At 37.2% G+C, this 16331-nt stretch overlaps 1 protein-coding gene across 4 annotated transcripts; it reads left to right on the top strand.

Moving 5' to 3' along the window:
• The first annotated feature begins 2870 nt into the window (after nucleotides 1-2870).
• Nucleotides 2871-15788, top strand: LOC123549575 (BTB/POZ domain-containing protein 6-B-like). Of its 4 annotated transcripts, none has more exons than XM_053545221.1 (3): nucleotides 2871-3213; nucleotides 11394-11713; nucleotides 12904-15788. In XM_053545221.1, the coding sequence occupies exons 2-3, from the start codon at nucleotides 11412-11414 to the stop codon at nucleotides 14072-14074; spliced, it is 1473 nt and encodes a 490-aa protein (XP_053401196.1). In that variant the 5' UTR covers nucleotides 2871-3213; nucleotides 11394-11411; the 3' UTR covers nucleotides 14075-15788. The 4 variants fall into 4 exon arrangements, with proteins under 4 accessions (XP_053401196.1, XP_053401194.1, XP_053401195.1 ...); XM_053545219.1 differs by having other exon boundaries at nucleotides 11364-11713; XM_053545220.1 differs by lacking the exon at nucleotides 2871-3213 and adding an exon at nucleotides 9295-9398 and having other exon boundaries at nucleotides 11364-11713.
• The last annotated feature ends 543 nt before the right edge of the window (nucleotides 15789-16331 follow it).

The raw sequence follows: 16331 nt of genomic DNA, 5'->3' as shown, positions 1-16331 counted from the left end.
CGATTATTTTATACGAATATAAATTTGTAAATTTTAGCATACTTGTATAGTATATACAAACATGTATGTGTAATGCATATTTAGTTTTCATAGCTTTTAATATGTCCATAATATTTGTGTCAAACAAATTAAGTACTTCATTGTAGGTATTAAATTCAAACTTTGATATTCCCCATTCATTTTCAAATACGTTCCCTAATTAAGGATGAGAGCCAAAGGTGTTGCAAAGGTGTTGCCCATATATCAAAACAATATTGAAGTACTTTCCATTCAAAACAATAGAGTTTCTGCGTTCTTACTCTTTTAATAGAAAAACCTGTCTTAAGCAGCCATCAAAGGAAGCGACTCAGCGTGACTGCTTAAGAAAGTTGGCTGCTTAGTTATAGTACAAAAGTTTTACCACTATTACAAAAAGTGGATGGCATGTTAACATAATTTGATATCATTTCAAGATCTTTTCATGATTCAGATACGTCAAGAAAGAAATTTTAGTAATCTTCAAAAGATTTATAAGATATAATACTGAATCAAGTTTACCGGTCAAAAAATGTTTACTGTAATAAATAACAGAATATGTTATCAGATACATTTGCATCATAATCTAAACGCCGCTAAAACGCAAAAAGTATCTAAAGTACTATGGAAAAAATGGCCCGATGAAACTGCTTTTTAATGTTAATAGCGAAATGCATGCCACAAGGTAAGTTATTTTGCCTTTTTAGTTGCTTGAATCTCATTTCTTTGAAATATGGGCATAAGTTGCAGTGTCATTGTATGAGAAATGCTCTTAGTAACAACTGCGTTCGAATGATATAAACAGACAAAAACCATTATACTGTGAATGTAAGGCAATTAAAAAAATGCAGGAAAAACAGTGTCTTATACCAATCGGAGACGTATTTAGCTGCTTTAATTCCAAGCAAGAAGTCAGTTCTCGTCAAATTTAGAATTTAAATGAACAATAGCAAATCTTTTTCAGACAGATGTGTTGAACCTAATGATATCTTCTTGTTACATGTTTACGCTTATCATTGCTTCAAAATTGTAGGAGTGTTTTTTTTATACGAATAAAAATTTATATATTTATCATACTAGGAAAAGTATATTCGTGCAGTACACTTTAAGTCTTGCAGCTTTAAATATATCCATAATGCCTGTCTCAAACAAATTATGTCAAACATTGTAGATACTAGTTTAAACTTTGATCTTCCCGTTTCCAGTTTCAAATATGCTCCAGTATTGTAGTATCAGTCAAGGATGAGGGTAAAAGGTGTTGCCCATAATTATATCAACAAAATGTCTTATAACTTTTTATTCGGCATAAAAGAATAGTCAGTTTGGGATTTTTTTTTGATTGGCTACTTAGGCCAAGTGGCTGCTTAATTAATATTTGTATGTTACTGCTTAGGCAGGATGTACTGTATACCTCTATCACAGTTCAACATTGAATATGTGCAAAGTCTCTTTGAATCTTCATTTCATCTTACATCCCATTCCCTCAGCCTTCAATTTTTATCAAATGTCTTACTTTTTAGCTCACCTGAGCCAAAGGCTCATGTTGAGCTATTGTGACCGCTCAATGTCCGGCGTCCGTCGTGCGTCGTCCGTCAACATTTCCTAAAAAATCTTCTTCTTGAAAACCACTGGGCAGAATTACACCAAACTTCACAGGAATGATCCTTGGGTGGCCCCCTTTCAAAATTGTTCAAAGAATTGAATTCCAAGAAGAACTCTGGTTGCCATGGCAACCGAAAGGAAAAACTTTAAAAATATTCTTGTCCAAAACCAAAGTGCCTAGGGCTTTGATATTTGGTATGTAGCATCATCTAGTGGTTCTCTACCAAGATTGTTCAAATTATCCCCCTGGGATCAAATATGACCCCGCCCCGGGGGTCACATGGTTTATATAGTTATATAGGGAAAACTTTGAAAATCTTCTTGTACAAAACCACATGGCCTAGGGCTTTGATATTTGGTATGTAGCATCATCTAGTGGTCTTCTACCAAAATTGTTCAAATTATTCCCCTAGGGTCAAATATGGCCCCGCCACGGGGGTCCCAAGTTTTACATAGTCTTATATAGGGAAAAAAGTTTAAAAATCTTCTTGTCTGAAACCACAACTCGTAGACCTTTGATATTTGGTTTGTAGCATTGTCTTATAGTCCTCAATCAAAATTGTTCAAATTGTACCCCTAGGATGAAAAGAGGCCCTGCCCTGGGGGTCCCAAGTTTCATATAGACTTATATAGGAAAAAGCTTTAACTCCCTGGGGCCGAAATGCGACTGTAAGCGTTATATTTTCTACCCCCGTAGCGTCGATATCCGACTATACGCGCGTTATCAGGACTCCCCAGGACGGCGATTGACGAGTATAGTCGCGGCACCGAGATCATGCTGATTGTGACATGTACCTGTTAATTTTTGATAATCCTGGCAAAAGCAAAATTATTTTGCATACTGGGTATTATTTTTTATAATTAGTGCTAATTAGTTCCCTTGTTGAAATAAGTGTTTGCCATTATGCGGCCATGTAAAGACGAAATCCATTGTGTTTTGTTCATTCTGTATTTCAAAGGAGTAAAATAATGTCGTCTGCCAAAAATCTTTCTTAAAATAAAGAAAATATTCATTATCATGCAGCTTCTGATATATCAGTTCCGTCCGATGATGATTCAGACGATGAAATTCCATTATCAGTTAAATGAATGGTCGGAAAATGTTAAGTTTTAGAAGGCTGAAATATTCGTACACTTACATCGAATACGATACAAACTGAAAAACATGAACACAACAAAACATATTTTATAAAATACAAAAACAACGTGACTACATAAACATATGATTGTAAATTTCATAATCTTTCAAAGGTAAATGTATATATTACAACTTAACTGTCTCATCGCGTGTCATAAAACGTTTGTGTACATGTATACATCAAAATTAAACAAAGGCATGATCGATATTCACACAAAAACGGGTGTCAATTTTAAGAATGCTTTTGTACAAAGTCTTTGTTAATATTGTATTTCTATTTAATGGAGTTCAATGTCTTTACATGTGAAAAAGTAAGCGAACCAGAAACGTTCAAATATTTTCAACGCAGTAGGTTTGTTAAAATTGTGAATACTTCGAAGTGAAAATATTTTTCTGTTTGGATATAGGTTACGGATGAAATAGGATATAAAAATATTTTTTGAAACTTCGAAGGTTTTGTAAGTTTATTTTAATTTATTTGAATCACCAATTATTCCCTGCATGATTTTAATTGACTGCATGTGCGTGAGATCGTGATAAGATCAGAAAATTTTCTTCGACGTTAGGTGGTAATTCTTATCTCGCCGCAGCAGATATATTATGATATCGGCCTCAGGGAGTTAAAAATCTTCTTGTCAGAAACCATACGACCTAGGCTTTTGATATTTGGTATGATGCATTGTCTAGTAGTCCTCTATCAAAATTGTTCAAATTATGCCCCTGGGATTAAAGGAGGCTCCGCCCTGGGGTCACTTAGTTATTATGTGAGTTATATAGGAAAAATGCTTAAAAAATCATCCGATCCTATTTCCAAGACTATTTAATTATAGTTACCTGATGACCCCAAGTAATATGATGTCACTTGATTGTGACCTTAACCTACTGACTACTTTCTTGTTTTTAGCTCAACTGAGCACGATGTGCTCAAGGTGAGCTTTTGGGATCGCCCTGTGTCCGTCGTCCGTCGGCGGCGTCGGCGTCGTCGGCGTCGGCGTCGTCAACAATTTGACTGTTAACACTCTAGAGGTTACAATTTTGGCCCAGTCTTAATGAAACTTAGTCAGAATGTTACCCTCAATAAAATCTTGGATGAGTTTGATATTGGGTCATCTAGGATCAAAAACTAGGTCACTAGGTCAAATCAAAGGCAAAGCTTGATAACACTCTAGAGGTCACAATTTTGGCCCAATCTTGATGAAACTTGGTCAGAAAGTTGCCCTCAATAAAATCTTGGACGAGTTCGATATTGGGTCATCTGGAATCAAAAACTAGGTCACCAAGTAAAATCAAAAGAAAAGCTTGTTAATACTCTAGAGGTCACATATTTAGTCCAATCTTAATGAAACTTGGTCAGAATGTTACCCTCAATAAAGTCTAGGAAGAATTTGATATTGGGTCATCTGGGGTCAAAAACTAGGTCACCGGGTCAAATCAAAGGAAAACTTGTTAACACTCTAAAGGTCACAATTTTGGCCCAATCTTAATTATAAATGGGCAGAATGTTACCCTTAATAAAGTCTTGGACGAGATAGGTATTGAGTCATCTGGGATCAAAAACTAAGTCACCAGGTCAAATCAAAGGAAAAGCTTGTTAACACTGTAGAGGCCACATTTATGACTGTATCTTCATGAAACTTGGTCAGAATATAAATCTTGATCATCTCAAGGTCCAGTTTGAATATGGGTTATGTAGGGTCCAAAACTAGGTCACCAGGTCAAATCAAAGAAAAAGCTAGTTTACACTGTAGAGGCCACATTTATGACCATATCTTAATGAAACTTGGTCAGGTTGTTAAGCTTGATTATCTTTAGATTAACTTTAAATCTGGGTGAGGTGGGGTCAAAAATTAGGTCACTAGGTTAAATCAAAGGAAAAGCTTGTTAACACTCTAGAGGCCACATTTATGACTGTATCCTCATGAAACTTGGTCAGAATGTTAATCTTGATAATCATTAGGTGAAGTTCGAATCTGGGTCATGTGGGGTCAAAATCTAGGTCACCGGGTCAAATCAAAGGAAAAGATTGTTAACACTGTAGAGGCCACATTTATGACTGTATCATCACGAAACTTGGTCAGAATGTTAATCTTGATAATCTCAAGGTCCAGTTTGAATATAGGTTATGTAGGATTAAAAAGTAGGTCACCAGGTCAAATAAAAGGAAAAGCTAGTTTACACTGTAGGGGCCACATTTATGACCATATCTTGATGAAACTTGGTCAGAATGTTAAACTTGATGATCTATAGGTCATATTTAAATCTGGCACAGGTGGGTTAAAAACTTGGTCACTAGGTCAAATCAAAGGAAAAAGCTTCTAACACTCTAGAGGCCACATTTATGCCTGTATCTTCATGAAACTTAGTCAGAATGTTAATCTTGATGATCTTTGGGTCAATTTTGAATCTGGGTCATGTGGGGTCAAAAACTAGGTCACCGGGTCATATCAAAGGAAAAGCTATTTAACACTGTAGAGGCCACAGTTATGACCATATCTTAATGAGACTTGGTCAGAATGTTAATCTTGATGATCTTTAGGTCAACAGGTCAGGTGAGCGATACAGGGCCTTCATGACCCTCTTGTTTAAGATACAGCCTTGAAATATTGATGACTTACACAGTTTTGCACACAAATCGTAAAACTGAATTTCATTGACCATGAATGTGACCCACTGACTTTCTTAATATTTTGTCATCAGTTTGACATTTGAAACATGTAGCTCATATTACTCAGGTGAGCGATCCAGGGTCATCATGACCCTCTTGTTTATATTTCTATTGTAGAAAAATGGCGATATGCCTGTGCGTATGTTAGTATTCTGGGCTACATGCCTGCCATGTGCATTATAGAGCTTCGCAGGTCATTCTGGCCAAACACTTATACAAGAAGCCACAAGTTTCCTTTCTATTCCCAAAATCTTTACGTGTGGGAAGATCCAACTGACCCACACAAATGGAAGAGGTTTCCCTTTTTCACATCCTGCTGCTGAGTAGCTTTACAATTGGTTGTGCTACGCCCCCTATATATATAATAAAATAGGGCTGTTAAACCAACCAAATAGCTATTTCCAAACATTCACAAGGATTTCATTTTTCAAGTGTGTAACATTTGGACGGATCCCGAATTAAAATTCGCACTCCTCCCGTCGTCATTTCGTACTTGGGCACTTGAAACCGGAGCATTTTTTGTTTGTTTTGGGTTTAACGCCGTTTAACAGTATTTCAGTCATGTAACGACGGACAGTTAACCTAACCAGTGTTCCTGGATTCTGTACCAGTACAAACCTGTTCTCCGCAAGTAACTGCCAACTTTCCCACATGTATCAGAGATGGAGGACGAATGATTTCAGACACAATGTCTTCAATCAAATTGTCACGGAGAACATATGCTCCGCCCGAGGATCGAACTCACGACTCCCACGATCCGTAGACCGACGCTCTCCCTATTTTAGAGCTAAGCAAGCGGGATAACCGGAACAATAATTTACGGAACCTGGGGATCGAGAGATTGGGGATTGATTACGTGCTCCACCAGAAAAGTTTTAAATTACATACCTGCGTTTTCTTGCTATTTTATGTTTAATTTCCTACAATATAAATTCTTTTTTTTTTCCAAACCTAATCCGATTTCAAAGTTAAGATTCAACATAAATCGATGAATTTATTGGTGTCAAAAGCAAAATCATTTGAATCTTAATGATTTATCATTATAGTTTATGCATTTCATTTTTATCAAAATATATGTATCATTGATGGACAACGGTGCGGTTTATTAGTCCCCTACTGGTTGAAAACCAGTTTCGGGAACTATAGGAATGCGCTTTTCCGTCATTCCGTCCGTCTGTCCGTCCGCAATTTCGTGTCCGGTTCATAACTCTGTCATCCATGAAGGGATTTTAATATTACTTGGCACAAATGTTCCCCATGATGATGCGACGTGTCATGCGCAAAACCCGGACCCCAAGCTGAAAGGCCAAAGTCACAATTGGAGGTCAAATGTCAACAGGGCTTTTTTCCTGTCTGGTCCATAACTCGGCCATCCATGAAGGGATTTTAATATTACTTGACACAAATGTACCTCATAATAAGATGTATTATGTACAACTTTCAGACCCCTAGCTCAAAGCTTAATGTCACACTTGGCAGTCAAATGTTAACATGGCATGAATATGGTCTGTTTCGTGTCCGGTCCATAACTCTGACATTCATAAAGGGATTTTAATATCACTATGCATAAATGTTCCCCATGATGAGACGACATGTCATGCGCAAAACCCGGACCCCTAGCTCAAAGGTCAAGGTCACATTGGAGGTCAAAGGTCAACAAGGCTTTTTTCCTGTCCATGAAGGGTTAATATTACTTGGCACAAATGTTCCTCATAATAAGACAATATGTCAAACACAACTTTCAGACCCCTAGCTCAAAGGTCAAGGTCACACTTGGCAGTCAAATGTTAACATGGCATGAACAGGTGATTTTAATATCACTTGGCACAAGTGTTCCCAATGATAAGATGACGTGTTATCCGCAAATCCCGGACCCCTAGCTCAAAGGTCAAGGTCACAATTCGGGGTCAAAGATCAACTGAGCTTTTTTCCTCTCCGGTCCGTAACTCTGCCATCCATGAAGGGATTTTAATATTACTTGGCACAAATGTTTCCCATGATGAGACAACATGTCATGTGCAAAACACGGACCCCTAGCTCAAAGGTCAAGGTCACAATTGGATGTCAAAGGTCAGTAAGGTTTTTTTCCTGTCCGGTCCAGAACTCTGTCATCCATCAAGGGATTACAATATTACTTGGCATAAATATTCACCATGATGAGATGACGTGTCTTGCGCAAACCCTAGCTTAAAGGTCAGGGTCACACTTTGAGATCAAAGGTCAATATGATTCTTTTCCTGTCCGGTCTATAACTTTGTCATGCAAAACAGGATTTAAATATCAGTTGGCACAAATATTCCCCTGGATGAAACAACATGTCAAGCGCAAAACCCGGACCCTAGGTCTAATGTCAAGGTCACACTTAAAGACCAAAGGTCAGATACAAGAATGACTTTGTCCGGAGCATTTCTTCTTGCATGGAGGGATTTTGATGTAACTTGGCACAAATGTTCGACAACATGAGATGGATTGTTGTGCGCAAGAACCAGGTCCCCAGGTCTTAGGTCAAAGTCATATTTAGAGGTCAAAGGTCAAATTCAAGAATGACTTTGTCCGGAGCATTTCTTCTTCATGCATGGAGACACATTATGTTACTTGGCACAAATGTTCACCACCATGAGGCACCCTTGTTTTTAAAATTACGTCCCTTTGTTGTTACTATAAATAGATTATATTGCAACTTTTTTATTACAGGTCTACCTGGTAAAGAGTTTATTGTGGACTTATATTATATAGATTTTTTAGGATTAATTTCCCTTTGTTGTTACTATAAATAACTTATATGATAACTTTTTTATAATCGGCCAAAAACAACTATGGGTTTTTGTATATGCAAATTTTAATCCGCGTGTTTTGCTATAAAATATTTTTTTATATTATAGTACAATATTGTTTATACATCATTGACATATATCAGTTCATTAATTACACTGCAGTAGAGAAAATTAGGTGCCTTCCAGTAGGGGACTTTGCATGGCAATACTTCATTCACTTGTTTTCACTTATCTTGAAGAATATTAAGCGCGAAGATGTTGTCGAAGCGTCATATGCAGACGATAGGTAATGCCGCGTGGACATGTGGTGACCGTGATCAATTGATGAAACTCCATTTATATTGTAATCATTAATTAATATGAACTTGAATGTTCTTTTCAACCTAATGAAGTTTGATTTTAACGTCGCAACGCGTGCTGCTCTTATCTCTGTAGTGAGTCTTCTTAGCAACAATTACATCATTGTCATTGTATGAAAGAAGACTTTTTTGAAATTTTTTCTATAGAAAACTAATGTCCTTCTCAGCATGAGGAACTTTGATTGTAGGGAAAACTGTTTGAACTTTTACTCGTAAAAGATAAATCAGGAGCTCCATCAAGAAGAATATATACATACACCTCCCAAAAAGTAAGTAATACGTTGCATCCGAGACCCAGTCGCAAGAGAGACACATAAATCGGTATAAGTACTGGACACAGGGTAGATCGCGGAATGCAACGGTATTTTTTCTTTTATATAACAGCGCGCCAAAGCGTGATTTTCATATATCCCAGTTTTTAGATGGACACCCTCCCAGGAGGGAGGAATACAACCTTACAAACTAACCCCTGTAGATGGGGTGGGGGGGGGGGGGGGGGGGGTTGCCTTTGCATATTCATTTGCCTCGGTAAAATGTAGCCTCTCGATACGGCCATGATGGCAGACGACGACGGACAACGGACACCGTGAGCAGTTTGTGATAAGATGACAATAGGTCTATATGTTATTGTGTGATAGATTTTCTTCCGATAATCCAAATTAATATCCCTACCGCGCAGGGGTGGCATAATAAGCAAGATCTCAACACGTAACATAATCAAATAATGTTGAGATGACCCCCTGTCGCAAATGTCTATTTATAGACCCCCATATCAAATAAACCAGATAAAGATATGCGTTAGTGATTCTTGCTTTAATACTGATAGGTTTAACAGGGCGAAAAAGGTAAATATTTTGATATTCTTTCAGTTCAGTTCTAATTTATACTCGACAATTTTAAACATGTATATTTTGATTATATATTAAACACAATGTCTTTTTTGCAGCCGTATATATGTTTAATTCACAGGTGCCCGTCCAGTCTTGGTTTCCCCCCCCCCCCCCCCCCCCCCACCACCCGTCAAAAGAAAAGTTAAAAACCACTGTTTTAATCCTTAAACGATTTTTATTTCCTATATACTCTTATGGAAAAGGTGCTTGTGTTGCCGTAACGCAGTGGAGGTTTACTAGGACACGCTGTGGACCTACCAAAATGTCCAGTTCAGTAACAGTAGAGGCTACTTTGCTGCAATTTACACATCATGCATTTATGGAAAAGTAACCAATCTTGTTCTGCCTAGTAAACAGCCTTAAATAACTTACATTTAAATTCAAACAAGCCAAATTGTCTAGACACTTGCAAAATAACAAAGACGATCGGCCATTTTGTTTCAAAACGAAAGTAGAAAACCCATTCCGTTCTTGGCGTCTTAGAATTTAAATGTAAGTTATTTAAGGTTGTATACTTGGTAGAATAGGATTGTTTACTGTTTTCTAAATGTCCAATGTGAAAATGGCAGCAGGGTAGCTTGCAATGGTACTGAACTGGACATTTTGGTTGTTTCATAGCGTGTCCTAGTAAAGCTCCATTGCGTTACGGCAACACAAGCACCTTTTCCATGTAAGAGAACTATATAGCGATTTTTTTTATCATTTTTTTTTCGTTTTAGGCTTAAAACAGTGTTTTTATTTTTATTTTATTTTATTTTATTTTATTTTTTTTTTGGCGGGGCGGCACCTATATGGGCACCAAGACTGAACGGGCACCTATGATTTAATTGTATCCGCATTGTTTACAGCAAAAGAGATTGGCCAGTTTACTCACCATCACACAGACACTTGGGGTTCGGACCTCCACACACCCCATTCTCCTCCGCCCCTGGTTAAGTTTAGCCAATATATTTTTGCATTTTACCATATATTGAGCATAGATGACGATCATAAAACGCATTTTGTAACATTTCAGTGTGGTTTTAAAAAAAATGTATTTTTACCATCAATGCTCTCAATATTACAAGATATGAAACATCGCACGAACACTAGGGAAACAATAGCCAGTTTAACTTTTGAATGAACCCCTAACAATGAATCACTGGTATCAACCGTCAGATCTGTTACCGTTCTGTCAAATGACACCGGTCGCGACAACTGTCATTTGTATTCCGACGAGAAATCAATAAATTATATAAATCAATCAATCTAAATTCTATGGAACACTTCCTTGCGAATTGATCCCTGCTTTGAACTGCGCATATCGTTGCCGGGTACCAAAATTGATACCGTTTCGACTACATTATACCGGATTATCGCTTCAGCACGTGTTACACGAGGTTTGTTTACATTAAGATGTGACGATCTGGTTTAACACAACCGTAAGAGTAACAATTTTGGTACCAGGTTCATGACATGCGCTACACAAAGCCAGGGTCCAGCGCAAGCAAGTGTTCCCATTGTTCGTGCGATGTTTCATATCTTGTAATACTGAGAACATTGATGGTAAAAATACATTTTTTAAAAACACGCCGAAATGTTACGAAATGCGTTTTATAATCGCCACCTATGCTCAATACATGGTAAAATGCTAAAAGATATTGGCTAAACTTAACCAGGGGCGGCGGAGAATGGTGTGTGTGGAGGTCCGAACCCCAAGTGTCTGTGCTCACCATGTGTTCCTTCGGCAGTGAATTCCGCCATTTATTTGTGCGTTTTAGTATTATATTTTGCGCAAATGATATGTTATTTGCGCATGTTGTTGTTACTGGATATACACTAAGAGTAGACAAACGTTTACTCACATTTAACTACCGGTGGAATTATAAACAGTAAATCTACCTTAAGTACTGACTGTTTTCTGTTATTTCTCTTCTACAGTAATTAAACTACTTGTTTCCCAACATTCAGAGCCAGTAACACTAGCTAATGATGGAAAAATCTACCGACAATGACAACATTGAGCTGGTTGAGAAACACTTACCGGGAGACTGGCAGCAAGGGAAGAGCCTAGCAGCCTGTATGGTAGAGCTGTTTGACAAAAGCCTCTGGACAGATGTCAAGTTTCACTTTAAAAATCAAGAGCAAGAGCAAACGATTCAAGCACATAGAATTGTCTTAGCAGCAAGAAGTCCTGTTTTCCAGGCGATGTTTTTCGGACCTTGCGCAGACGGAAAAACTGAAATTGAACTGAAAGATGTAGAAAAGGAAACATTTCTTCTTTTCTTAAGGTAAGAAATTTTAATAATTGCATGCCCGCCGGGTGTATCCGGTGTTTTCACTGGCACTGGGAAGACTCATTTACATGTGATCAGAGAGGTCATTCTATGTGTATTACATGTATGTATAACTGAGTTCCATTTAAGCCTGTGCTAGAGGCTTGAGGGGATTGCATATTTCATCATTTCCCAGACAATCAGTTTGTTGGAAGATCATTTGAAGCATAGAACGCGACCAAGAAAAATAATATCAGACACGGCTTGAATGACTTTATTCGCGACGGAAGTAATGCTCTGTTCAACACCCCTCATGCCAATTAACACCGACTTCAGTGGAACGCTATTACTGTAAAACTGAATGTTCTCCATGAGCCCGTAAGACCAGAAAATATGACAACTCTGAGTCCAAGTACGTGGAGACATTTCACAGCCCCACACTAGACTTAAAGACCTGTTCCAGTCCTACCTTTTAACCTGAAATTGTCACTGAAAAAAGCATGAAAATACTGACTATGAACAGTGACGCCTGTCAAAATAGAGTCTATTTTATATAAAATTCTATATAAAATATCTGTGGTTTTGCGTGCTAAAGTGTAGCGCGTGGCCGTTAACTGTTACCTATTGTAAATATGGGTTGCATACACACAATAAAATTTGAATAGCTGTGGAGCAGGGCTTTAAAGGCTACTGATGCTATAGTTGATAAAATTTGTGAAGATCCTTTTGATGCACAGAACGCAACCAAGCTACTTTAACAGCTGACTTGGTCTGCTATTCCTGGTTGCGTTCTATTGAAGGATCTTTTGAATGTTATTTCGGGGTGTAGAAGACTCCCGTGCTATTAATCTTTTATTAAAGAATACATAATTTATTAATAAATATGGTAATTCACGCGCTGCTAAAAGAGAAAAAGGTGCTTACGTCTGATACTATCTCCAATAACCATTATTAAAAAAAAACAACAACATTTTATCAGTTGCTGTAGCTGCGGATGTCCGGGTTTTGGGTAACTGTTTTAGCGGTAACTTGGCAGATTCTTGTTGCCAGACAAACAGTTACCATCGAGTCAGATCTTCTGATCCTTACTGTACTCGTATAATTATGTAAAGCGCCTTTAAACGTGTTTATTGTGAAAAGGGCGCTATATAAATCTGTATATTACTACAATCTAACAGTAAATATAGTCTTTTTTGCATTTCCAGGTATATCTACAGCGACACAATTACACTGAACAAGGAAAACGCTTCTGCAGTGTTGGAAATGGCTCACTACTATCAAGTTTCAGGCCTGGTAAAGCTTTGCGCTGACTTCCTGGCAACCGTTATCACAACACAAAATTGCTGTGAAATTTTAACATTCGCTATGTTTTATAACCTGACAAGTCTTAAAACATCGTGTTGTTCCTTCATCGACAGCAACGCAGAACAAGTCCTCAAATCGGATTGTTTCTTGGACCTATCTGCAGAATGTCTTCTATATATTCTAAAAGGCGATACTTTATTCGCCAAAGAGGAAGTGATTCTAGAAGCAGCAGAAAGATGGTCCAGGAAGAAACTCTTACAGAGTGGAAAGGAAGACAACGGCGCAAATATCCGTAAAAATCTCGGTGAATCGTTCTTTCAGCTGAGACTGCCAACAATGACATATAAATCATTGCTGGAGTATACAAGCAGGAAGGGTTATTTTTCCATTGAGGAATATGCAGATGTTGCGGCATTTATCAATAAAGTCCCTGATGTTAATGTGTCAACTAATTCTTGTGTATCACGGGTACCCGAGGTAGAAACATTAACGGTCGAAATAGACGACGGCAGCGCATATGGAGGATGTGAACCTAAGGACCGGTTGTCTATTACTTATAACTTTTTCATATTAAAGGATGTTGCACTATCAAATTTTGTTTTGTCTGAGATTAAACCGTACTTGAAATACGAAAGGTACTATACAACAGAGCTGCCAGAAAGCATTGACTTAATTTTGTCAGGCAGTGTCATTATTAAATGTTTGGAATTTGAACAAAAGTTTTCGCTTCGACAGCAACAACATGAAAAAGTGAAAATTGATATCAGTCCATCGTTAGTTTTGAGGAAGAGAGAAACGCCATATAGTGTTGAAATAAACATTAAATATGAATATATAAAAATACAAATGAAGACTACACTTGATAGAAACAAAAAACGTATTTCAAACGATACCGGTAACATATCGGTCTGCAGCGTGGGTGATGAAAGATTATCAGTGATCAAAAGTATCGGATTCCTGAATTTTTCAAATCGTGACCTGGGCAAAGATATGGACACTGATTCCAATGAATTGAGGAGTGATAAACTGCAATCAACTGAGGGCGACTTAAGCCAGGAAATGTCGAAATAACAAGTTGGAAACTCAAGTTGTGGGAGTTAAAAAAAACTGCAACAATACAAACTTCAATATATAATTAAAGTATCTGTAAGTAAAAAGAAGTTAAAACACGTTTTCCACCGGGTGTTTGTTTCCAGAGGCTTCTTAATAGTTGTAAGTTGTCAAACACACACGGGACTCTTATTCCAATGTTAGTGTTTTTATTTGGAAAAGCAGGACGTCGCACTGAGGGCCCTCTTGTTTCGCAGTCAGACCGTGGATCGCATGTATTTTCATGAAATAAGTGTTCACGAAATCAGTTATTTAACATGAATGTTAGGTTGAAATCTTATAGTGGCATAAAATCCGCAAATTTTTAAAACGTTTCATAAAGGGAAACTTGTTCTAAGTGAAAAAAATCACGCTGCATGCTATAATAAATAAATGATTCAGATGTTTTTTGAGAAACCATGCTTGCTTTCCACAGGTAATCTACCTCTGTATGGAACTCCAGATTGTTGGCATTGCATACAAATATTAATAATATATTTTAATTAATATCGTCCTTGGCACCGCAAACAAGATATGCAACCAAAGATAACATTAATCTTACGAAGATGCATTTCTAAAGCATTACGTAAAAATGTAATTTTCAATGTAAATCTCTAACAAACATAACATTTATTTTTTTATTCGAATCATTCTTAGGATAGAGAATGTATATCAAATTTACTCTTGAAATAATTTTTCGTTGCCTTGGCGACAAGGATAGGGAAATCAGTTATATATTAAAACCTGGTCCAGTTTGCAACATTCAACATTGATACATGTACCTGTGTAAATGATCAAACGTGTAAAATCCTTTACTAGTAAAATAAAAAGTATTGCAGAGGCAACAAGTACTCTTGAAACTCTGGCTAGAAGGGTTAAATGCAATGCAATGAAACTTAACATACGCAATGAAAAGGCAGTACAAGAACTACAGGGCCTTAGGAATGAAGAGCATACTGTAAACGAAAACATATTAACACAGCCCGTAAGGAAACGAAGGCATTGGGTGAAAGTGTGCAACTCATATTTAACGTAGCTAACAAGGAAAGAGAATACAAGAAATTGCAGGAAAAAAGACAAGTTTTAAATAGATGACTTGGAAAAAGAGCACATGAAATTGCGGGAAAGTACAGCACAGCTTTAAATGCAAATTGAACTACAAGGACCTATTTGGACAGATGGATACGGAAAAAATGTAATGAAAAGAACAATGATGATGAAAACAACAGTGAGGATGAAATCAAAAGTAATAATAAAAAGAACCATAATGATGAAAACAACAGTGATGACGAAAACAACAATATTAATCAAAAGAACAATGATGATGAAAGCAACAATGTACCATTTCTGAAGAAACAAAAATCCTGTATAAGGTCTAAGTGGACACAGATTTTTGCTGCAGGAAACTTAGCACACATCTGATGAGACATTTTCTGTGAACATTTTAGTCGTAGTAGTTGCATTACTTGTGAACAGCTGCTTATGAACATAAGAATATCTATCGTTTTAAGTTGTACCATCACTTTAAACAGAAACGTAAAAGTACAAAATCATGTCTGTTTTTGGACAAACCTTTTGTTGAAAGTATAGTTACCTATCATCTATAGAGAATACCTGAATAGATTATATATTTTTTTATATGTACTTGTAATATAGAAAAATACAACTTCCTTTTGGAAATGACCTTCATATACAAGTAACTTACAGTTCTTCATTTCTAACTACTATAGACTGATAGTTGGCACTCGATCAAACTTGGCAGGGATAAATTAAATCGAATATAGTACAATCGCCAAGAAGTAGCCATGAAACGTGGACTGTACCCTTACCTCCTATCTATGGACCATCGTGGCAATACAGCATCTCACAACATAGCAGTAATGACTCACAGCAGAACGTAGCACCGTGGCCTAGTTCTAAGTAATCATGAAGCAAGAACAGCATCTTCACCTTCCAATGTTCCGAGAGACCAGTTATAGATGGACTTGACCGAATTTACACCAAGCGCTAGCGATTCAAGGGGGCAAATCAGGAACATGTTTTGTGGACACGCTAGATGAAAAGTGCCTACATATAGACAATGAGCACCAGTTGTTGAGAATGATAGATTTATTTAAAGAAACAGATATTATTTTTATACAAGAACACTCGTCTGGTTATTTTATTTTCAAATAAACTTGCGGAATAAAATAGACAATAGCATATGTTCCACAGGGAAAGGAGTAGACGTGAATGGCCC

This window comes from Mercenaria mercenaria, chromosome 6 (genome assembly GCF_021730395.1).
Source record: "Mercenaria mercenaria strain notata chromosome 6, MADL_Memer_1, whole genome shotgun sequence".
NCBI lineage: Eukaryota > Metazoa > Mollusca > Bivalvia > Venerida > Veneridae > Mercenaria > Mercenaria mercenaria.
The sequence above is the reverse complement of the archived record's forward strand: the minus strand, read 5'-3'. Positions and strand labels throughout refer to the sequence as shown.

Excerpts from the sequence above, each read along its gene's own strand:
- LOC123549575 (XM_053545221.1), top strand. The coding sequence starts at position 11,412 with ATGATGGAAAAATCTACCGACAATGACAACATTGAGCTGGTTGAGAAA. Across the intron at positions 11,714-12,903 it reads ACATTTCTTCTTTTCTTAAG|GTATATCTACAGCGACACAA; the intron begins GTAAGAAATTTT and ends TTGCATTTCCAG.